Source organism: Puma concolor, chromosome C1 (genome assembly GCF_028749965.1).
Source record: "Puma concolor isolate L17-30 chromosome C1, mPumCon1.1.hap2, whole genome shotgun sequence".
NCBI classification, from domain to species: domain Eukaryota; kingdom Metazoa; phylum Chordata; class Mammalia; order Carnivora; family Felidae; genus Puma; species Puma concolor.
In genome coordinates this window covers 50,990,402-51,015,121 of record NC_141674.1, presented here as the reverse complement: position 1 = coordinate 51,015,121, position 24,720 = coordinate 50,990,402, and the positions used below count along the sequence as shown (strand labels likewise).

Genomic DNA, 24,720 nt, shown 5'->3' with positions numbered 1-24,720 from the left:
CAAATTTATAGGGGAAATTATCATGAGATGGTTTACTGTCAGGCATGAACTCCTGCATTGGGACTTGGCCAAGGCAGGGAACATGGAGTGTGACTGTTTTGGATAGGAGCAAAGGCTGGCTTACTCTAGCCCCTGGTAAATGTCTGAAAGACACCCAGGTGGCACATATAACATACAGACTGTAGGCAGGGAAGCTATCTGGAGATGATAAGAGAGGCATATAGCAAAGTGGTAGGAGTTTGTGAGCCTAGTTCCTTGACTTAAGAGTTTTGCAACCCTGAGCAAATTTTCTGACATCTCCAAGCCTCAGTCTCCTCATTTATAAAATGGGAAGAAATAAAGGTTGTTATACTATAGGGATGTTGAAAGGATTAAACGAAGCAATACATGAAAAGCACTTAGCAGGGTAGGTGGCAAAAACCAAATATGTAATAAAGATGCTAATCATGGGAGTAAATGGAATCAAGCTCTGACAAATTCATATTCCTAACTTTACTATAGGGCCGGTGAAAATAATTACATGGAAAGGACATTTTCTCCTTTGGGGAATGCTGGGATAGTACCTGATACCTCCTACCCCTACTTCCACCTCAATTTCTTTTTTGAACATATTGACATACCCTTAATTCAATAGGCTCCCCCCATCAGATCTGTAACAATACAAGAGATAATGATCAGGTCATGCCCAGGTATTCATTATTACTAGATTCGGTTACAATCTCATCCTGTCCCATCAATTCCCTATTGGTTTACAACCTGAGAAATTTAACCCCACCACATAATACCATGAGACTGCAGCCTAGGTCTTCTGGATAATTGTGACTACCTTTATCTGTCCACTTATTTTTTAGGACCACAACTCTTTCTCATTTAGATATAAATTCTCTCTAAATTTCACCCATATGGGAGAAAGACTTTAGAATTCCTCCCCTGCCAAATTCTGCTCTTAAACAGATTATATGACATGAATTCAAAAGTTACTTCATGCCATAATTCCCTGAGCCTCTGGGCAGTGCCCCTTCCATAGCATGACCAATTTATTTTACCACAATTTTTGCCATATTGAGTGGTATCTTTTTATGTGTCTGTCTCCCATACATTAGCATGATTGACTTTTTGTCTTATTTGTTTCTTCAACATACGGCAGAATAGACTGTGAGCTTGAAAAAGGGCCTGTGCTGAATGAATCAAAGTTCAGGAACTCAAATCTTAAATGCATCTGGTTGGATTTCAGAGCCAGCCATGAAAGAAAGGATGCACAGTGAAGGTGATCCTGTGGCTTCCACTTTAAAGGATCACAGTTGAAAAGAGAGAAGACAGACATATAAAGGTCAATAAATGGTGCTCATGGGAATTTTTAGAAGAAAACTTCTAAACTGCCTTAAAAATGGAAACCATTGGTATTATTCCTTCCAATGCAGATCAAATGGCCTTCGGAAGAGCCTCTGTTTGAAAAATGATACTTCAGGTCTGCAATTCCACCTTTATTTAAGCGCAGATTAACTAGCAGTGGGACAAAGGAGCTGACTTCCCCAGCTAGACTTAAAAACCCAATTTGCATATCACAGAGAGGTACTCCTAATTGGTTGAATTCATCCACATTTGCACTTGTAAATAAAAAAGGGCACTGGAGCAGCAGCCAGAAAAATCTGGGTTCAGCTTGGTTCCACTACTTAGCAGCAGTAATGCTTGGAAACCTTCATTTTTAGCAACAGTGAAAATACACTAACAACATCTACCTCAATAAGGGGTTGCCAGCAAAGTTGAATTCAACACATGCTTAAGGAGGATCTACTCTATGCCAGCACTGAAAAACACCAAAGGAGTCTTGCACTTATGACATTTACAGATCTGGTGAGACAGATATCAGACAAAAAGCCGTGGAAACTTTGAACAACTAAATGATATCTGTATGAAGACGTGTGGCAGATAGCAGGTGCCTGAGAAGAGGGTTTCCTTCCCTTTCTCTTGTCCTGAAAATGTAGAAGGATGAGATGAGGAAATCAGAGCTCTGAAAAGCATCCGGTCCAACTCCCGGTCCCATTTCTTACACTGATTGCCCTTAAACCTCTGGGCCACGGGATGGGGCCAGTGCATGGCGATGATAACAACAGTGACAGATCAAACCTGCTGAGCACTGACTGTACCAGTCACTGAGCTAGATACAGTTCATGTGTCAGATGCCGATGTACACAACAGACCCGTGGGATAAGTATTATTATCACCCTCATTTCAGAGTTAGCTCGGGCATGAGAGCCTAAAGTATGTGCTGAACCAAAACTTAATCCAGACGCATCGTGCCGCAGAGCTTCTGCTCTTCACCGAGGATAAAACACAAGGGAGAGGCGGAGTGCTGTTCACCTTCCCAACGACGCACATGAGCTGCTGAGGGGCAGCCTGAACATGGTGATTCTATTTTTAGATTCAACACAAAGTCAGAACGAGTCATGCCAGCTTATTTTGAGCTTGGGCAGGCCAAAAAAAAAAAAAAAAAAAAAAAAAAAAAAAATTCATGGCACCAGCCACCGCAGTGACCTATGGTGAGTCACTTTTTTCTGTGTTTTGTGTATAAACATAAATTTCAAGGGGCGCCTGGGTGGCTCAGTCGGTTAAGCGGCCGACTTTGGCTCAGGTCATGATCTCGTGGTCCGTGAGTTCAAGCCCCACATCGGGGTCTGTGCTGACGGCTCAGAGCCTGGAGCCTGTTTCAGATTCTGTGTCTCCCTCTCTCTGACCCTCCCCCGTTCATGCTCTGTCTCTGTCTCAAAAATAAATAAACGTTAAAAAAAAAACAACCATAAATTTTGAACTTGCTAATCTCCCAACTATTGCACTGAGGGAGTTTTTAGTGCCTTCAAAGCTGAGGTTCTGGGCTATTCTAACCTATTGACTTTGCATAGGGGACCCCTGAATAAGAAGGGTGAGAAGGCGCGGGGAAAGTCCATCTCATTTCATGAAGCAAACTGATAGAACACATTCTGTGTACATTATGTTATAATTCTCAGCGCAGTACTAAAAGCTCCTGAAAGAAAATTCTTTGTGCGCCAAGCAAATTACTCTGATCAAGAGAAGGAACTTCCAAGTGGTGGACATAAAAAGCAACACTGCGAATATTCTATATAATAGATAATAATGGGATGTCCAGCGTATAGTCACCAAAGCTGGTTGACTTCTGTCCCACAGCTGGTAAACAAGCCCAACAAGCCCTGTCTGTCCAGCCAAAGTAAGTGGTCCAAGGGCAGACATCTGGACTACACAAGAACATCCTATAAATTTTCTAAAGTGGATCCAAGGGAAGAGCCCCTTTCTGGCAGTGAGGCTTAGGAGCTTTTGGTGGCCATGCTCCCACTATGCTGAGGCAACAAGTCTGTAGTGGAAGAGAGTCAGAGACTGTAGGTATCTCTGGCAGGTCCAGGTCTCAGGTTCCAACTAGCCCTGAGGCTGTCAACCCTACCTTTCCTGTAGCTATGTAAAAAGGACCTGTCACCTATCAGTAAATTTCCCTTTGTCTACAGGTCAAGCTGAGGTTTTATCACTTGCAATCAAGAGACTACTGATTAAAATGAGGTGGAGCCCAGAAAAGATCTATCAGGATAACAAACTCATAGGGCTGAAGCCAGAGGGTAGTTAAAATGGAGATGAAGGAAGTGACCTGGGTACAAGACAGCAGACCAGAGAGAGCTGCTCAGCCTAAAGGTAGTCACATTCAAAAGTATTCAAATTCAGTGATTTTTAGAACATGCCTGTCAGACACACAACCAACACAAATCATCTATTGCTGATCTGGGTCCTTGGACTCCCACCTTGTAGTCTGTGGATACACTAGAAAAGGACAGCCTTTGCCTGAGTCAGTCCCGGCCTCCCTCCTCAGACCACCGGGATTTGCTGAACTCACACCAGCAAGAGCTCCATGGCCCTTCACCTGCTCTTCTGCAGTACTCCTCAACGCTAAGAACTACTTTTTAAGTTTATTTATTTATTCTGAGAGACGGAGACAGTGAGCAGGGGAGGGGCAGAGAGAGAGGGAGAGAGTTCCAAGCAGGCTCTGCACTGTTAGTGCAGGCCCAGTGCAGAGCTCGAATTCACCAACTGTGAGATCATGACCTGAGCTGAAACCAGGAGGAGTCAGATGTTCAACCAACTAAGCCACCCAGGTACCCTGCTAGGAACTACTTTTTTATTTTTTAAATAATGTTCATTTATTTTTGAGAGAGAGAGAGAGAGAGAGAGAGAGAGAGAGCGCACACAAGCAGGGGAGGGGTGGAGAGAGAGAGGGAGACGCAGAATCCGAAGCAAGCTCCAAGCTGTGAGCACAGAGCCCCACACGGGGCTCGAACTCACGAACCGCGAGATCATGACACCAACCGAAGTCAGACGCTTAACCGAATGAGCCACCCAGGCACCCCGGAACTACTTTTTAAAAGTCGGATGCGAATCCTGGCGGTGACACTTAGTTGAGTATCTATGCCTCAGTTTCCTTATCAATACAATGGGGATAGTTATAGGCTCAATCTCCTATAACACAGAAATTAATACACTTAGAATGATGCCTTTTTGGATTGTTAGTAAATATTGTAAAAGCATTCGCAGCCATTATTATCACTTGTTCCTTCTTGTGTTGAATTTAGATTGTGCAAGACAGGAAACAGTTATTTTTTTTCAATTTTTTTTAATGTTTATTTATTTTTGAGAGAGAGACAGAGCATGAGCAGAGGAGGGGAAGAGAGAGAGGGAAACACAGAATCCGAAGCAGGCTCCAGGCTCTGAGCTGTCAGCACAGAGCCTGACGCAGGGCTCGAACCCATGAACCATAAGATCATGACCTGAGATGAAGTTGGATGCTCAACCGACTGAGCCACCCAGCCGCCCCAGAAACTATTATTTAATGGCTGCTCATTATGTACTTGTCACTTAGTAGGCACCTTTAAAATAACTCATTTATCCTCATGTAGTGTTAATAATAGCCTCCCCCATTTACTGTGCACTTACTCTTTGTTAGGAACTGAACCGTCTTTCTCTCTACCCTCCCCCTAATGAAAGCTTTGTTGTTATCTGCATTGTGCAGATAAGTGACCTGAGTATTCTGGAAGTGAATTCACTTGCCCAAAGGCTTAGGTCACAGTGAGGATTAAAAGCCTTATGTATTTGGCTCACATGCTTAATCATGCCACACTGCCTCTCCAAGAGATAGTTGGCATTAACCTATGAAGAAGCTCAGGTTTTAAAGAAGTCTAATTTGTCGTAGAGCATATAACTTATAGGTGGAAACATCTGGCTATGAACCACTATCCAACTTCAAAGTCCAAGCTTTCTCTTCTATTCAGATGATACTGAGGGGTGAGAACCACGTGGATCTGTGACTGTTTCCATTGATTTGTGGGAAATATGAAAAACCACCACATGGAGAGTCCTTTATAAAGCTAAATCTATGCAAGTTCAAGGACTACCCTTTAAGACTGTGCCCTCCCTAAATTTGCAGTGTTAAAACGGCTCTTCTTACGTGACATTATGATAATGATATATGGTAGTAATGGGGATGGGAGGGGAGGGGAGACTTCAATAGGTTGAGCCCTCTGAAATCCCTGTTACTTGACCATTTCTTGACTTACAAAATGACAGACTCATATGCTCCAAACTACTATTACTTTGGTTTTCATTACTTAGCCTAATAATAATAATAATAATAATAATAATAATTCTACATTCTCAACATTCTTTTGAAAATTTTCTGGTCTGTGAAATCCCAGTGTCTGAAAAAAATATACTTTGCTTCATGTTGTGTCCCTAGACTTAAGCATACTTTGCAAATGATTTGATGAAAGCAGACAAGGAGAGACATTAGTAAAAGCTGACTGTGGTTTTGAACCTGGATACATAGGAGGTTGATATTGTCTCTAATTTTTAAAATAATAACATGAAAAAAACATGAAAAAAAAAATAGATTTGTAGAGGAAGATAATGAGTGCAGTGTAGGATTTTAACTTTTAAGAGAATAACATGCTGTGTGATTTCTGATACATGTTCAGTTTATCGATTTTTTATTTTCCTTTAAAAACATATTAAAAGGTTTTTAAAAATTTTTTTAATATTTATTTTTCAGAGAGAGAGAGAGAGAGAACACACACAAGTGGGGAGAAGGGCAGAAAGAGAGAGGGAGACACAGAATCTGAAGCAGGCTCCAGGCTCTGAGCTGTCAGCACAAAGCCTGATGCGGGCGTGAACCCACAAACTGCGATATCATGACCTGAGCAAAAGTGAGACACTTAACCAACTGAGCTACCCAGGTGCCCCTAAAAAACATTTTAAGTGAAATATAATTGACACCAGTTTATCAATTTTGACTACTAGGCTTTATTAAAAATGATTCCTAAGTGTTTTTAAAGTGCTGGTATCCAAGTTTGGAAAAACAGCTTAAAATGTGTTTTTGATAAAAAATAAAAAATGAATACATAAAATATGTTTTTGACGATTGTAGGTCTCAAGTCCAGTCTGGAATTGTCAGATGTATATCCTCTTCACTTTTAAAACAACTGAACTATGTACTTTAAATCCATTTTTATCCCCAATTTGTAGTTCATCAAGAACTGCAGGGTTTTAGTTTGGATGGGGTAGCAGATGTCACTGTGAAAATCGTATTTTCTGTTTCAGATCCAACATGAAAACTGCTTCTATAGCAAGAGCCTAGGAATTCCCTTGTAAGGAGCCAGAGAGAAGAATGTGTCTGAGTCAGCACTGGCCTCTCTTTTGTGACAGTATGCAAATTGCCAATGGCAGAGTTCAAGTGCATTCAAATATGTGGCATTTTTCACAGCTCATTGTACTTCATATCTTGTATTTCTGAAAATCACTTGAGATTTGCCTACATGATACATTTCCCTTTCCTGGTCATAAAAAAGACGGTAGGTTTACAGTCAAGTCAATTTCCTTCACAAAAGTCACAAGAGGAAAGTTTTGGGGTTTTTCCTCCGTTCTCTCTCCCTCTGTATCATAAATGAAGAAGATACTGTAGAGACATGATGGTAATAGGTAAAGTAATCTCAGGAACTCAAAGACAGCACAGAGAGAGGTATACGATTTTAACACAAATTCCCATCGTCGACACCTGCTAGCTTGCTTTCATTCCCTTTAACTGGTCTGCTGTGAAGACCTGTTATGTGAAATTCAATTTGCCAGGAAGGAATCTTCCTTCATAATTCATAATCTTCCAATCATAATTATTAGCGCTAAGAACCCAGAGAAGGAAAACGACGCCCTGGCTGAGCCTAGAACTCAGACTTTCTTAGCTGTGTCTAGTGTCTTAATTCCAGAACTTATCAGAAACATAGAGGTGCTCACACGTGGTTCTCTGAGGCTGTAAAATTTTCACTTCTCTGCGAAAGTCTTATTTGTCACGATAATTTTAAGGTCCTATAATCTAAAACCCATATTAATTATCTCATATTTCAGAGGGAGCAGAAATTAAGCAAGTTTGTATTAAAGGCCTTTTATGTCCCAGACACTGTGAGCCAGGGGACATATCAGTGAACAAACACATGAATCTTACCTTGAAAGTACTTTCAGAACTGCTGAGAAAAAATATGGCAGCTTAACACTTTCACAGCATTTCCTATGTGCTCCAAAAGGCATCCGAGGTGTATTAATTTCTATGTTATATGAGATCGAGCCTATTACCGTCCCCATTGTATTGATAAAGAAACTGAGGCACAGAGACTCCACCAAGTGTCACAGCCAGAATTCGCATCCAACTTTAAAAAAGTAGTTCCTAGCAGGGTACCTGGGTGGCTTAGTTGGTTGAACATCTGACTCCTGGTTTCAGCTCAGGTCATGATCTCACAGTTGGTGAATTCGAGCTCTGCACTGGGCCTGCACTAACAGTGCAGAGCCTGCTTGGAACTCTCTCCCTCTCTCTCTGCCCCTCCCCTGCTCACTGTCTCCGTCTCTCAGAATAAATAAATAAACTTAAAAAGTAGTTCTTAACGTTGAGGAGTACTGCAGAAGAGCAGGTGAAGGGCCATGGAGCTCTTGCTGGTGTGAGTTCAGCTAATCCCGGTGGTCGGAGGAGGGAAGAGGGAGGAGGGACTGACTCAGGCAAAGGCTGTCCTTTTCTAGTGTATCCACAGGCTACAAGGTGGGAGTCCAAGAACCCAGATCAGCAATAGATGATTTGTGTTGGTTGTGTGTCCGACAGGCATGTTCTAAAAATCACTGAATTTGAATACTTTTGAATATGAGTACCTTTAGGCTGAGCAGCTCTCTCTACTTTGCTGTGTTATACCCAGCCCAGTTCATTCATCCTTCCCCACAAATGTGGGGAACCTTCCTCCTTGGTTCCTTTCCTCAGTAACAGCACCCAGCTGGCACCCAGCCAGTCAGCTTGCACTGATGCATGTTAGAGTCAGTCCTAGCCCTCCTCTTCCTCCATCAACTTTCATCATTGTTATTCTAACAACTTTTTAACTCTCTCCCTGCCTTCAGTTTTGGCTTTTTCTAAAGGATTCTTTTCAGGGCATTCAGAAGAATCTTTTCAAATGGCTACTCTCATCATCATCCCCAGTTAAAACCACTCCAAAGGCTTCCCTTAGTCCACAAGGCCTTCCACCATTCACCCCTGTCCACTTCTTGGCTTTCACCTCCCACCACTCCACCTGCACAGCCACAGCTCCGTCTCCAGTATTAGACCAGGGATGCAGACTCAGGTGTTTACAGGTATGGGGATATGGGAAGCAGGCTGGGGTGGGGAAATGGTGTTAAAGTAGGGACAGAAGGGGGGCCTGGGTGGCTCAGTCAGTTAAGCCTCCGACTCTTGGTTTCGGGCTCAGGTCACGATCTCACAAGGTCCCTGGGATCGAGCCCCTCGTCAGGCTGTGTGCTGACAGCATGGAGCCTGCTTGGGATTCTAGCTCCCTTTCTCTCTCTCTGCTCCTCCCCTGCTTGCTCTCTCTCAAGATAAATAAATGAACTTAAAAAAAAAAAGTAGGGACAGAAATAAACTGCAACTGCATAATTGATTCATGGGGCAGCTTAGAATGCTGGTCTGTTTTTAAGAGAAAAGAGAAACCAGGATTTTTATGTGAAAATCTGATTTATAAAAATTAGCTCAAACATCTTTTTACATTTTTTTTTTTTTTTTTTTGAGAGAGAATGATTGGACGAGGGGCAGAGAGAGAGGAGGACAGAGGATCTGAAGCGGGCTCTGCACTGACACCAGAGAACCCAGCTCAGTGCTCAAACTCGTGAACCATGAGTTGATGACCTGAGCCAAAGCTGGAAGTTTAACCGACTGAGCCACCCAGGCAACCCTAGCTCAAACGTCTTAAGAGCACATCATAGAGGTGAAATGAGATCTGGATCCAACTCTGAGAGCCAGTTTGTGACCTCTGCATCAGACTTAATGTGGTGTACATTATCTGAATTGTCAGACCTAATGTGGTGTACGTTATGTGAATTATTATGTGAATAAAAGAGGTCTTATGTATTTATTTATTAAAGGAACAGGGCACCCTGGGTTTCTTTTTTTAAATGCTTATTTATTTATTTATTTATTTATTTATTTATTTATTTATTTATTTATTTAGAGTGAGCAAGCAGGGGAGGTGCAGAGAGAGAGAGAGATCCCAAGAAGCCGTCTCTAAGCAGTCAGCACAGAGTCCGACTCGGGGCTCAAACTCACAAACCATGATGTCATGACCTGAGCTGCAACTGAGTCAGTTGTAACCAACTGAGCCACCCAGATGCTCCGAAAGAGGTCTTATTTATCTTTACATTTCCAGAGCTTGACACATCACAGGTTCTCCGGAAATATGCACTGAATAAAGAGAGTCCTAGCACACGTAGATTTTATATAGGCAGTATCTGGTGTTAACAACAGCTATATTACGGAGCCCTTCCTGCATGCCAAGCACTGTGTTGAGTGTTTCAGTCCTCACAACAGAGAGGTGGACATCCTCCTCCATTTTTGGATGAAGACTGCAGATAGGACAAGTCACTTTTCCTAGTGAATAGCAGAGGCAAAATCTAAGTCTGTTCAGACTTCAGAGCCCACAATTTATATCTGATAGCTTTTTTCATCTGAAAAAGCAAGTACTATCAGGCCATTTGGATAGTATCTGTAACACTCAACACTGATTTTTCAATAGGTAGGTTTGAAAACTTTATATGGATCAAGCATATCTAGTAGAGAGTAAACAGTATTCCTAAAATGTTGCTATTGCAGCTGGTGTGGACTCAAATGGTAAAATGCACTGCCTGTTACAGTGTGAATTTCCATGTCACAGCTCATTTACGTTAGTGATAGGTAATTCAGAAACAACTCATGTTTCCCCAGGCATCTTGCTACCCCATAAATTCCAAAATCTCCACAAAGAAGCCAGAGGTAGAATGCCACCTTGAGCTGACTGAAATGCTCTCATTTTTCTATTCTTGCCCAGAGGATCAGAAATATTTCACAATGAAAGACAACAGTAAAAACCATTGCAGACAGTTGGAAAAATCTAAACATTTTGAAAAATTTTGAAAAATCTAAGATGATATCAAGGCTGCTGTATCAGATCTGTGACGACAAGGATCATTTGACACAGAGACACATAGACTGTATTGTTGCTAAGCAGTTTCATAAATTGGGAAAGAACGCGGAGCACATCTGTTGGGGGCATTTCCTAGCAGGTTTATCGTGGGCTGCTGGCCAAGTCCTGGGAGGATGCTTGTTCTCAAGACCCAGATGGTGCAACAATTGCCATTTAAATAGCTCTAAACCTGCCTTCAGAGGAAAGTCTTAAAGAACACATACAGCAGGAGGTTTGCATACTGAGGGCAAGAAAGGTAAATTCTTTTACTGGCAACTTCCTGTGGAACTTGGTAAACACACATATTGCCTTGCTGTGTATTAAGGTCTTTGCATAGACAAGAGTATGAGAATACATAGTCGTCGCCGCCTCTCATGGATGGCCACTGTTATAATGAACCTCCAGCGAGCCAGTCAGCATCGATTCTGGTCCCTGTCCAACCTAGTCACCACATCACAGCTACAGTTCAGAGTCACCTTCTAAAGCCCTGCATGGCCCCCCATTGCTTTCGGCGAAGAGATCACCTCATTAACACGGTCTGGCTCCAGTTTGGTTTCCGTCTCACCAGTTCTGGCAACCAAGGCCTTTCATACTCTCAACGTTGAAGTTTAAGATTTAGACAAAATTACAAAGTTCAGATCCCAATGTAACTTTCTTGCTGTCCCTTGACTTCAGTATTGTTCTACGTCTGTATCTCTCTCAAAGGTGGTAGTGCACAGTGGTTTACAGACTAGCTTCCAGCCTCACAGTGCATGGCCCTGGATCCAGGCTTCACTGGGTGATTATTTAATGTTTCCGTGCCTCAGTTTCCTCATCTCTTATATGGGGAAAATACTAGCACTAACCTCATAGGACTGTTAATGTAATTGAGCTTAGAATAATGTCTAGCACATAGGCTTTCAATAAATACTGTTATGATTACAATTTGTATTTTTCAGGTTGAAAAATTCAGTTTTCTAAGTTACACCTTGATGCTTTAACTTACAACAGTTACTCCTTATGTGGCTAGCCCTAAATGTTCTATTTTATTTTATTTTATTTTAATTTTTTAAATGTTTACTTTTGAGAGAGAGTGAGACAAGAGCATGTACGGGGGAGGGGCAGAGAGACAGGGAGACACAGAATCCAAAGCAGGCTCCAGGCTCTGAGCTGTCAGCACAGAGCCAGACGTGGAGCTTGAACTCATGAACTGCGAGATCATCATTTGAGTGGAAGTCGGACGTTCAACCGACTGACCTACCCGGGCGCCCCAAAATGTTTTAATCAGAATAACAGCAATGGGGCGCGCCTGGGTGGCTCAGTTGGTTGAGCATCCAACTTCGTCTCAGGTCACGATCTTACGGCTTGTGAGTTCGAGCCCCGTGATGGGCTCTGTGCTGACAGCTCAGAGCCTGGAGCCTGCTTTGGATTCTGTGTCTCCCTCTTTCTCTGCCCCTCCCTTACTCACCCTCTGTCTCGCTCTCAAAAAATAACTAAACATTGGGAGGGAGCCAAAACATAAGAGACTCTTAAAAACTGAGAACAAACTGAGGGTTGATGGGGGGGTGGCAGGGAGGGGAGGGTGGGTGAGGGATATTGAGGAGGGTACCTGTTGGGATGAGCACTGGGTGTTGTATGGAAACCAATCCGACAATAAATTTCATATTTAAAAAAATAAACATTAAAAAAATTAAAAATAAATAACAGCATCATCATTGACACCAAGTCACCACTGCACAGAGATCCCAGCATACTCTGGCATGGTTCTGCATAGCACCTTATAGCTGGTACCTCCTCAATTCTCACAACTGTGGTTTCTTTCTCCCGTTTTATAGATGCAGAAACTGAGGCACAGAAAGGTTAAGTGCCTAATGTTATATTGCTCATAAATGGTAGAATCAAGACTTGAATCCCAGTAGCCTAGTTCCAGTGTTTGTACTCTTGATAATTTAGTTATGGCCTCAAAAGAGTATAATATATTAACACAGATATTCTCAACATGATAAAAAACATAGGTTGATATCCAAAAGATTAAAATAATCACTTTAGGGATTCATGACCCTCTATGTCCAATGCCAGGGGGTCAAGGAACCTTCAGGATGAGCCCTAGCTCTTCCAATTTTCAGTTCTGTGATCTTTCACTAAGCAGATTACAGTCTCATCTGTAAGTCTGGGGTAAATAATTCCTGCCCTACTTTTTTTTTTTTTTTTTTACATAGGCTTATTTTGGGGATAAAATTGAATAAGACCACGAACAAACTAAATATCATTTTAGAAAAAAATTTAGATATTAAAAAATTAAGCAAATGAGATAATAGATGACACTTTGATTTGCAAATCACAAAGCTCTAGGCAGATAGCTTTTGAAAAGTTCCTTTCAAAGGGCTTAAAAAACAGTCTTAACAGGCTCTCACCTAGACTTCTGAAATAGATTCCAGACACTTTCCTGCCTCCAGTCTCTCACAAGTGGAATCTGTTTCACAAACCATCATCTGATCAGTTGTCTAAAAACAAGTTATTCTCCCTTTAAAAATATTTTAGAGAAAGCCAATACCTACTGAAGTTATTATAAACTCCTTGGCTGTAAGTCTGGGGACCACTGAGATATGGACCAAAGCCAACCATAACTGAACAGTGGAAACAGTACTGGAATGTGTTGACCCATGGCTTGGTCTTAGCTCTGAAAACAGGTAATCTTAAAGAAATAATTTAATAGCTCTCTGAAGTACAGTTTCTCATAGGTAGCACCTTGTGTCTACATGAATATAAGCAGCTACTGAGACACTGATTGAACACTGAGCACTAAGGATGAATAAATTCATCTATAATTCACAGCATACAGTTCCTTCAGTTCTGTGATTCTACTGTTCAAATTGTATCGGCCACCGTTGCTCTACAAAAACCCAACCCTTACTCACTATTCCATAATCCACACTGATTTAGCTGGTAAACTTTCTATTTACGCCAACCTCACCGTTCAACTGCATTCTCGTCTTCAGAGGTTTACCTTAAAGGTCACATTCTAAGAAACCTTCCCTAATCCCCGAATGAGATGGTTTTCCTTCCATTTTTGAACACGTGCAACATAGTGTTTTCTTGTTATTTAATCTACTTTTGCATGTATGGTTTTCTAGATGCAAATTCTTTTATCCTCACTGATTCTAGAGGGTCAACTGCTGAAGAGCAAGGCTTGTGTGTTTCTCCTGATCACTCCTGCAGGGGTCAGCATAGTGTCTGATGAGACATATGTGCTGCCTTAGGAAGCAAGCAACTTTTGGAGGGTTAGGGCTTACTGTTTCCCACTGTCTTGACATAAACAGGGGTGAGAAGAGTTAAGACCCATACAGATGATATGCTGTCCTCTGACCAGATGCACTGGGCAATAATCCTAGGATGGTGTAGCAACCCAGAGGAGCTTGTATCAATCTTATAATAGAAATTGTCATGATGACTAGTGATGATTTTTTTTTTTTAATTTTTTTTTTTCAACGTTTATTTATTTTTGGGACAGAGAGAGACAGAGCATGAACGGGGGAGGGGCAGAGAGAGAGGGAGACACAGAATCGGAAACAGGCTCCAGGCTCTGAGCCATCAGCCCAGAGCCCGACGCGGGGCTCGAACTCACGGACCGCAAGATCGTGACCTGGCTGAAGTCGGACGCTTAACCGACTGCGCCACCTAGGCGCCCCACTAGTGATGATTAATAGTTATTAATACTTTATAATAAGACTAAGTTGCACCATATGAAATTCTTACCTACAGAAACGGCTATTTCTTATGACCAAATCTAATATTTTGCTAATTTCTTATCTATTCTCCTTCCCCTACTCATTCCGAAGAGTCCACAAGAAAACAAGCATTTTTGTACATTTTATTCACTGTTGTATTTCTAGTGCCTGGAACATAGTGGCATTCAACAAATATTTGTTGACTTAAGGAATGAACTTGCTAAACACCAACTATTTGCCTTATATTCTATTACATGATTTATTCCTTATAGCCCTTTTGTTTCCTCATAACATCCTGATTACTACTCTCCTTCAGGTGAGAAAACTGGGGCTTGGTGAGGTCAAGTAACATGTCCAAGACCACATTCTTATTAACTAATGTTTTATGGTACGCCATCTATACTTATGCTATAAAAGTTGTTTAAATGTAGGCTATCTTTCCTCTCTGAACTAGACCATGCATAGATTCTATCGGAAACAGAATTATAAAATACTAAAAAGAGAGGAGGGAGGTGAGGAGGAGAGGGGAGGGAAAAAGAAAGAGACAGCAGTCAGTGGATATGGGGAAGACTTCTATCTTGGTGAAATGCAGTATAAAAAAATATTTAAAAATTACCCTTAGTCCTTTAAGTCCTCTGCCTGAGGGGGGGGGGTCCCTTCAATTGTCTTGGCACTTGGAGCCCCATCACTGGCATTGCTTTCTTGGGAACAGCGAGTGGATAATGGATGGCTTTTGCCTATAGCATACAAGTGACCCTCATTGGACTAACAGACTTTTCTAGCAAGCAGATAAGAAAGTGTTTTCATCATTTTTACCATTTCCTCTGTGGATGAAGTTGGTGGCCTCTACTAACAAAACCCTGTTGCTTCACAATACTTTTCCTTAACCTATCTGTGGAGATACAGTGCCCCCCAAAACCAAGGTAACAGTATTTTTATTTGTATTTTTTTAAAGTTTATTGGGGCGCCTGGGTGGCGCAGTCGGTTAAGCGTCCGACTTCAGCCAGGTCACGATCTCGCGGTCCGTGAGTTCTAGCCCCGCGTCAGGCTCTGGGCTGATGGCTCAGAGCCTGGAGCCTGTTTCCGATTCTGTGTCTCCCTCTCTCTCTGCCCCTCCCCCGTTCATGCTCTGTCTCTCTCTGTCCCAAAAATAAATAAAAACGTTGAAAAAAAAAAATTTTTAAAGTTTATTTACTTATTTTGAGAGAGAGAGAGAGAGCATGCTCACACATGCACACATGCACAGGAGGTGGAGGGACGGAGAGAGAGACAGAATCCCAAACAGGCTCCGCACTCTCAGCATGGAGCCCAATGCGGGGCTCGAACTCACAAACCTTGAGATCATAACCTGAGCCAAAACCAAGAGTTGGAAGCTTAACTGACTGGGCCACCCAGGTGCCCCAATAGTATTTTTAAATGAAGGAACTCTGAGTTCAAAATTTGTTGATGTTACTCATTCCCCTTCTGTACAAATATGCTGTTTATCTTTCATAAAGGAAACAGTGTAACCTTGAAACATCTTGCTCAAGAACAATGGTCATAATCCATTAGTCCTAGTGTTCTTGATGCCAGGGTCCTCGGGTCCCATTTACAACTGGCCCAGGAGTAGCCCACTGTCATTTCCACTTTTGCTGAAATGTCCTTTCCCTTCAGCCTGAATCAGTTTCTTTTCTAGGACACAGAATCTAAGACGGTCCCAACATATATTTTCTAAAAGTTGAAAGAAGATAAACGATTTCTCAAACTCCCTGAAGTAAAATGAACAACTCTGTGCTGCCATAAAATCAGGGTGACCCTCCTAAGTGATAATTCTTTGAGATTTGTAAGACATTTTGAAACAGAGAGAAAAAAGCCCACATTTCTTTCTAGAACTTGTAGTCTAACCTTGCAAGTACAAGGCTACAAAACAAAAAGATGGATTATGAACGAAAGCATGGGAGTCAGACCAAATGGGGGCAAATCTCCAGGTCTACCGTATTCTAGTGAGTGGGCTCTTGCAAGTTAGTGAACATCATTAGCCCTCGGTCTGTTCGTGGGTAAAAGAAAGCTATAGCCACCTGCACCATAAGACTGAGGAAATGAATGTAGCATACAGTATAGAACCTGGGACCCAGTAAAAATTCAATAAATATGAAATAAAATATCAAGCATTAAAATATTTAAGGAGGGAGGGTTCTCTAAAACTGACTCTCTTCAGGGTGCCTGACTGGCTCAGTCAGAAGAGCACACGAATCTTGATATCGGGGTCGTGAGTTCAAGCCCTATGCTGGATATAGAGATTACTAAAAAAAAATTTTTTTAAATAAATAAATAATAATAATAATAAACAAACTTAAAAATAAAACTGACTTTCTTCTATTCTCCACCCCCTGGGCGAGTTTACCTATGATTTGCTAGGAATCAATGGAATACACTTAACATCTTTTTCTGTGCCTTTAGGACTAACTGAATATAGCTCTAGCCTGAAAGAAACCCAATATTAAACAGGATTAAAAGAGAAGTTGCTTCTTTAGTCCCAGACAGCATAATTCAAGTGTGAAGAAAACAGAATATGTTATTCTTTGGAATGGATGGGTCACTCCATACGGAAAAGCTTCCACTACCTCAGAGATCAAGAGTCCTAGAGAAACAAGCACAGCACAAGTTGATCCTTTTCACAGTGGCACAAAATATAAATAACACATCTTGAAAAAGAACATTGGATGGAAAATCACCCAGGATTCTCACCAGTTTGGAGCTTTCATTTTCAGGCAATTGTTTCATGCCATCTTCCTCACTGCTAATAGGTTCAGTACCACTCTGATCCTATAGGACAGTAAGAACAAAATATAAAGATGTTAATCTTCACTCACACTGCCCAGAACTATATACTCAATCACAGTTGGTTGTTTTATTATTGTAGATACTGTTTCCTCTCTAGAGGCCATTTCTATTTTCTTCCTTTCCTCTAGAATGCCACCCTCGCTCCCCCAGGGATCTGTTCCTGCTGCTTACAGATATGCCTTAGAAAAAGCTGATCTCTATTTTTTGTTCCAAGGTTGGGCCTGATGGTCTTATTGTTAAATCCCACTCCTTTAGCCAATGACTTTGTCAGGAATAGGTATGTGATCCAATTCTGCTCACTGAGACACAAAGAGACTTCTGGAAAAGTTCTTCCTTGGTCTTAAAAGAAACATAAGAGGGAAGTCTGGGTGGCTCAGTGGGGTTAAGCATACGACTTTGGCTCAGGTCATGATCTCACAGTTTGTGGGTTCAGGCCGCAGGTTGGGCTCTGTGCTATAGCGTGGAGCCTGGAGCCTGCTTCAAGTTCTGTGTCTCTCTCTCTGCCTCTCCCCTGCTCGCACGCTCTCTCTCTCAAAAATAAAACATTAAAAAATTTTAAATAAATAATAAAAGAAACAGAAGAAGTCTCTATATCTCCCAAATTAACAAGAAAGCGAGAAGCTCAAATTGCCATGGGCAACCATCCCACAACCACAAGGAAGCCAGCCTTGAAATGAAGCCGACACTGTGACAAAGCAAAGGTAGAGAGGGAAAGAGTGGACTCCAATGGCAGAAGTGAGCCACTGCGTCACCTGACCTGAAGTACAGCCTTACTCTTAGCAGCCTTCACAGGAGTGCCAATATATTTACTTCTTGTTTCAGCCAGTTAGCTAATCTGTTCCCTCCAGCCCAAACTGTCCAAGATGCTTATCTTCTGAACAAGATTAAATTACCTGAGATAAGAGACTGTATTTATTTTGTTTATTTCTGAAACTCAAGTACCTATCACTGTGCCTGGTACCTGGAAAACATTGGACAAATCCTGGTTGAACCAATGAATGGAGCACTTGTTTACTTGATGATTATTTTCTGCAGAATTCTAAAAATATTGATTTAATATAAATGAGACATCCTGTAAGAATAAGCCCCATTAAAATTGCAAAACACATCCAGTATCTCCTCAATTGAATTATAACATATTAAATGTTATAGTTAATGAACCAGAGGTTACTTTCTGAGGGTACATAGGGGAGAATAAGGATGATAAATGGAGTATCTATACTTACATTATTTGGATTTTTATATTAGAACACTACTTTCTTGGGATTACTACAAATTTTGTTGGATCGTTTGTAGGGAAAATAGTTTTTAAAGCAAAGATATAGCATTCTTTCATATATCAAATGGACAATAGAAAGAGAACATTAAGTATTGATTATGATGTAGAGAAAGAGTAATTTTTACATGCCATTGAAAGAATATAGAATATTCTTTTCAGAAAAAAAACATACAAAATATACAGATATATAGAGATATGCATACAGGAAAATATTTGTAGGCATATTGGACAAATTATTTAAATTGCTTACTTCTAGGGTATAAGATTAAAGATTGGGGAATTTTTACATTAGTTATTTCTATACTGTTAGATTATAGAAGAATTGGCACATATTATCGTAAGCTTAAAAAATAAAGGAGAGCTTTGAGAACTATCTAAAAGAAAAAAATCTAAGAAAGCAGCATGATGTTAAATTGGTTGGATCTGGGTTCAAATCGCAACTTTGCCATTTAGAATTCTGACTTTCAGCAAAGTTTTTTCTAAGCCTGAGTACTTGTTTTTATTTTATTTCATTTTTTTATTTTTTGAGAGAGAGAGAGGGTGGAAGTGAGCCAGGGGCAGAGTAAGAGAGAGAGAGAGAGAGAGAGAGAGAGAGAGAGAGAAAAGTGGGGCTCACCCAAAGCAGGGCTCATACTCACCTGAACTGGGGATTGATTGAGCTCACCTGATATGGGACTCGAACTCATGAACCATGAGATTATGACCTGAGCTGGAGTCAGATACTTAAAGACTAAGCCACCCAGGCACCCTGGTTTTTATTATTTTATTTTTTTAAATGTGGGACCAAAGAGTTCTTTTATTTACCTATTTATTTAGTTTAGTTATTTATTTTGAGAGAGAGATAGGAGCAGGGCAGAGGCAGAAAGGAGAGATAGAATCCTAAGCAGGCTCTGTGCATGGAGCTTGATTTCAGGAACCGTGAGATCATGACTTGAGTTGAAACCAAGAGTTGGGCGCTCAACCAACTGAGCCACCCAGGCGCCCTTGAGTATATGTTTTTTTAAACAGATTTAAACATTTAAACAGATAAAAGTACCAGATTAAAATACTACCCCATCAGGTTGCCTTGAAAATTAATACATTAACAAGCAAAATATCTATTAGCATAACACTGAGTGCAGTTTATTTTTGTTTCCAGCTTTTTCTTGACACAGATTCGTTATCAACCATGTTTCGTGTAGTCTTCGTAACAACCCTATATGGATATGTACCAAGGTTATTCCCATTCATGGATGGGGAAATGATGCATTTTAAGTTAGCTTGCTAATGAATGCCTAACTACTGAGAGGTGAACCCAAGATTCAAAGCTAGGGAAGACTGATATCAAAGGTCCTGCTATTATTAACTATGCTCTAGGCCTTAAGTAAATGATGCTCTTGTTTCTCTGTATTCCTTGTCAGTGTTTTATTTATTTATTAAAAAAATTTTTTTTAACATTTATTTATTTTTGAGAGACAGAGAGACAGAGCAGGAGCAGGGGAGGGGCAGAGAGAGGGGGAGACACAGAATATGAAGCAGGCTCCAGGCTCTGAGCCATCAGCACAGAGCCCAATGTGGGACTTGAACTCACCAACCATGAGATCGTGACCTGAGCCGAAGTCGGACGCTTAACCACCTGAGCCACCCAGGAGCCCCCCTTGTCAGTGTTTTTAAAAAAACTTTTAAGTTTACTTATTTATTTTGAAAGAGAGAGAGCGAACAGCAGAGGGGCATAGAGAGAGGGAGACACAGAATCCGAAGCAGGCTTCAGGCTCTGAGCTGTTAGCATAGAACCCAATGCAGAGCTCGAACTCATGAACCATGAGATCATGACCTGAGCAGAAACCAAGAGTTGGACGCTAATCAAGTGAGCCATCCAGGTGCCCCAGCACCGAGTGTTGATCACTAATCTTATGGAAAATAGGATTCACAATCTTAAAAAAATAAATCATTGTTATTAGACCATTAATTTTTCAACAGTGTTTTAGCATTTGTTAACCAGAAAATTTCATTAGGTAGAATATACTCTTCTCAGTGAATTTTGGGTAACCAAGAAACCACTATGTAAAATAAGCATGCCCACGTTAAGAAACAAAGCTTTAGAATATAGAGATTTTCAGTTTTGTTTTTTTTTTTTGAGACAGTGAGAGACAGAGCATGAGCAGGGGAGGGGCACAGAGAGAGGGAGACACAGAATCAATCAGAAGCAGGCTCCAGGCTCTGAGCTGTCAGCACAGAGCCCGATGCAGGGCTAGAACCCACGGACCGCGAGATCATGACCTGAGCCGAAGTCGGATGCTCAACCGACTGAGCCACCCAGGCGCCCCGAGATTTTTAGCATTTTAAACAGTAAGTTCTAGAGACAGAAAAATTCAGAAGAAATTAATTAGACTTTCAAAAACTAGTACTTAATCTATGGAAAACCGTTAATGCCCCAAATACTTCGTGTTTGCAACTCCAGCATACTAAATTCTAGAACAAAACACATAGGTGGCTCTTCTAGTAACTCTGCAAATAGCCACCTCCTCTGATCCCAAATGAAAGGAGGTTGTCATCAGAATGGTGGTCAGCTGATGCCATTCTTTTATTTATGCATGTATCTTCTTGGGGAAAGCAACTAATGTTTATTTTTTTTTTTTTATTTTTTATTTTTTATTTAAAAAAAAATTTTTTTTTCAACGTTTTTTATTTATTTTTGGGACAGAGAGAGACAGAGCATGAACGGGGGAGGGGCAGAGAGAGAGGGAGACACAGAATCGGAAACAGGCTCCAGGCTCCGAGCCATCAGCCCAGGGCCTGACGCGGGGCTCGAACTCCCGGACCGTGAGATCGTGACCTGGCTGAAGTCGGACGCTTAACCGGCTGCGCCACCCAGGCGCCCCAAGCAACTAATGTTTAAATAAGTCAGAGGCATCTTACATTTCTTGGCAATATGAGTACAGAAGTGGGATTTTCTTGGTCTTTATCAAATGAATACTAAAGTTGGGGAGAAATCATTGTTTGATGCTTCAACTTTGAAAATGTAAGAAAACATGGGCAAGGAAGTCTCAGTTGCAAATGGTCTACACATCCTTTAAGATTTGGGGGTGCCTGGGTGGCTCAGTCAGTTGGGTGTTCAAGTCTTGATTTCAGCTCAGACTACAATCCCAGGGTCATGTGACTAAGCCCCATGTTGGGCTCCATGCTGAGTGTGGAGCGTGCTTGGGATATTCTCTCTCTCTCTCTCTCTCTCTCTCTCTCTGCCAACCCCACCTCCCTGCTCGTGTGCACACACTTGCACACACTCTCTCTCTTGCACGCTCTAAAAAAAGATTTGAATAAAAACAAAAAAGAATACCCTTTACATCTACACGTACAGAATTATCACACAGAGCCATGTCTCAAATGTCACTTATTCCATAAATCCTTTCTTCTTCTTATCTGGAAGACAGCTCTTTTTCTTCTAACCTCACTTAACATTTTTCCTGAATTTCCTATGTCACTTAATTTGTATCCTAATTACATATATATGGAATTGATCTTCCTGATGAGACTGAAACATTCTTGAACCTAACATCTGTGCCTTGTTCATTTCCTTTGAGCCTTCTTCTTATTCAACCTGGGTCTGTCTCATTTCAAAGTCAATGCTCTTTTTAACTCTACCATGAACCCCTTCTAAAGCTTTTCCTCTGTTTTTAGTTACTGGTTTAGCTTGAGATGGTTCTATAGAGGAGGATTTGAAATAAAAATCTAGATGGAGAGGAGTCAGGTAAAAAAAGGAAGTTGGAATTGAGAGAGGTTAACAATAAAGCATGTACTTTCCTAGGAAGAGTTCATGTTTATAGAAGATTTTTCATCCTTCAATGAGGCACAGAACAAAACAATGTAGGTTCTGTTCTGAAAACAGAATGGTTCATATGTGTTAGGCAACCTTTAAAATACCCCGCTGACCAGGAGCTTAGAAATGAGGAATCAGTCAGAGATGGGAAGAGGAAAATAGGTCAGCAAGCATGACTTCCAAAGTCCAATTGTATCACGGTGGTTTGAAGACCATCTGGCTGGTGGATGGTGGCCCAGTGACACCCAAGATGATTCAGCTAATTTGGATAACGGGTGTTCCCTTCCTTCCTTTCTTGCTGATCCTCAAACCACCTGTCCAAAGTTGTCTGGGCAGCCAAGGCTGCTCAAAGAGAATGACCTTTTCCCATGAAGATCACAGGTAGTAGATTCTGTGGTGAATTATGTTTTAAAGATGAATGAAAAGAGGGGCGCCTGGGTGGCCCAGTCGGTTGAGTGTCCAACTTCGGCTCAGGTCATGATCTCACGGTTTGTGAGTTCAAGCCCCGCGTTGGGCTCTGTGCTGACAGCTCAGAGCCTGGAGCCTGCTTTGGATTCTGTGTCTCCTCTCTCTGCCCCTCCCCCACTTGTGCTCCATCTCTCTCTCTCAAAAACAATTTTTTAAAAAAGATGAATGAAAAGAAAAAGTAAGGCTCATGATTGTATGTTTGCCACAGATTTTACCTAAATAAATAAATAGGCTGATGAGAAATGCTGTTCAATTCTCAGACGTTCCTTCCAAACCTTCAGGAAGTTCTAAACTCCCTAAACTCCTTCCCTGGGGTCCTCCAAAATCTACATAAAGTGGTGATAGTTTTTATTTTTATACTACTTAATTTTTTTCATACCCACCACTATAGTTTTCCCCAACCAGATAATGACATTATGAGAGAAGGAATTTATGTTTTTATTTGAGAGGTTATCAATAAATTAGTTAAGGATGTTACTGTAGATTGGAAAAACTGCACTTTTTCCAATTTAATTTAATTGGAAATTTAATTCCAATTTAATTTTTTAGTTAAAAAATTTTTTAATTAAATGTATTTATTTATTTATTTTTAAATTTACATCCAAGTTAGTTAGCATATAGTGCAGTAATGATTTCAGGAATATATCCAGTAATTCATCCCCTATGTATAACACCCAGCGCTCATCCCAATAAGCGTCTTCCTTAATGTCCCTTGCCCATTTAGTCCTTCCAGCAACCCTCAGTTTATTCTCTATATTTAAGAATCCCTTTTGTTTGTCCCCTTCCCTGTTTTTATATTATTTTTGCTCCCCTTTCCTTATGTTCATTTGTTTTATACCTTAAATTCCACATGAGTAAAGTCATATATTTGTCAGAAAAACCACACTTCTGATTTAAAAAAAATTTTAATGTTTTTATCTTATTTTTGAGAGAGAGAGACGGAAAGACAGAGAGTTGGGGAGGGGCAGAGAGAAAGGGAGACAGAATCTGAAGCAAGCTCCAGGCTCTGAGCTGTCAGTGCAGAGCCCTACGTGGGGCTTGAACTCACGGACTGTGAGATCATGACCTGAGTGGAAGTCGGATGCCTAACCGACTGAGCCATCCAGACGCCCCAAAACCACACTTCTGATTCGTTAAGTGCTCCATAGTGTTGTTCCCTTACTTCTTCATTTACCATGACAAAACAGTTTATTAATATATAAAAATAAAGCTATTTTCATTATTATTATTATTTTTTTAATGTTTATTTTTTTTGAGAGAGAAGCAGAGTGTGAGCAGGGGTAGGCAGAAAAGAGGGAGACATAGAATCTGAAGCAGGCTCCAGACTCTGAACTGTCAGCGCAAAGCCCCACGTGGGGCTTGAACTCATGAACCATGAGATCATAACCTGAGCTGAAGCTGGATGTTTAACTGAGTCATGTAGGTGCTCCCTTTTAAGATTTTACTAAGCAAATTAAAAAAACAAAACAGCAACTATACCTACTTTAAACAATTGGAAGTTTTTTAAAAATAAAGCTTATATTGGTTTAAATTTTATCATGCCCACATTTCCCAAACTCAATGCTCTCTTCCAAAAAAACCACAGGATGATTTATTTGTCTCATTGCCAGCCTAAATTCACAAATATTTCTTTCTGCAAAGTCATGTTGACTAGATGTGACAAATTGAATTTCTTTCTTCTACCCCCATCGTAAGCATATTTTCTAGGCTACTCAGAATTCCAGTAAGGTAGTCCACAATTAAAGATAAAATAGGAATTATGCTAATAGCACTCCCTGGGTAATCAACCTGTCCATTCTTTATGAGGCCTGCCTCATCTCACTTAGTATTCAAAAAAGCACAACTTCTGAGAAAGAAAAAAATTAAAGCTCTTGCTTCTATAAAGATATTCTAAAAGATTCAGCCTGCCTTGTCGAGGACTGTAATATCTTACAACCCAAGTATACTTGAGCCTTGAGCACCTCTTCCAAGACCACAACAGTGACTTCCTAATTGGGTTTCCCTCTCTGAGATATGCTTGACATGCTATTAGACTAACCTACCTGAAGTAGAGCCCTGATCGGACTATTTCATTGTTCAAAATGC

At 40.9% G+C, this 24,720-nt stretch overlaps 1 protein-coding gene across 6 annotated transcripts in view; it reads right to left on the bottom strand.

Annotated features, from left to right (window-relative positions):
• PATJ (PATJ crumbs cell polarity complex component) overlaps positions 1-24,720 on the bottom strand; it is a 367,672-nt gene that overhangs the window by 78,934 nt on the left and 264,018 nt on the right. For all 6 annotated transcript variants that reach the window (XM_086717156.1, XM_086717157.1, XM_086717152.1 and 3 more), the window contains one exon: positions 16,997-17,074. In XM_086717156.1, coding sequence (XP_086573282.1) covers positions 16,997-17,074 — 78 coding nt within the window. The remainder of the gene's footprint in view (positions 1-16,996; positions 17,075-24,720) is intronic.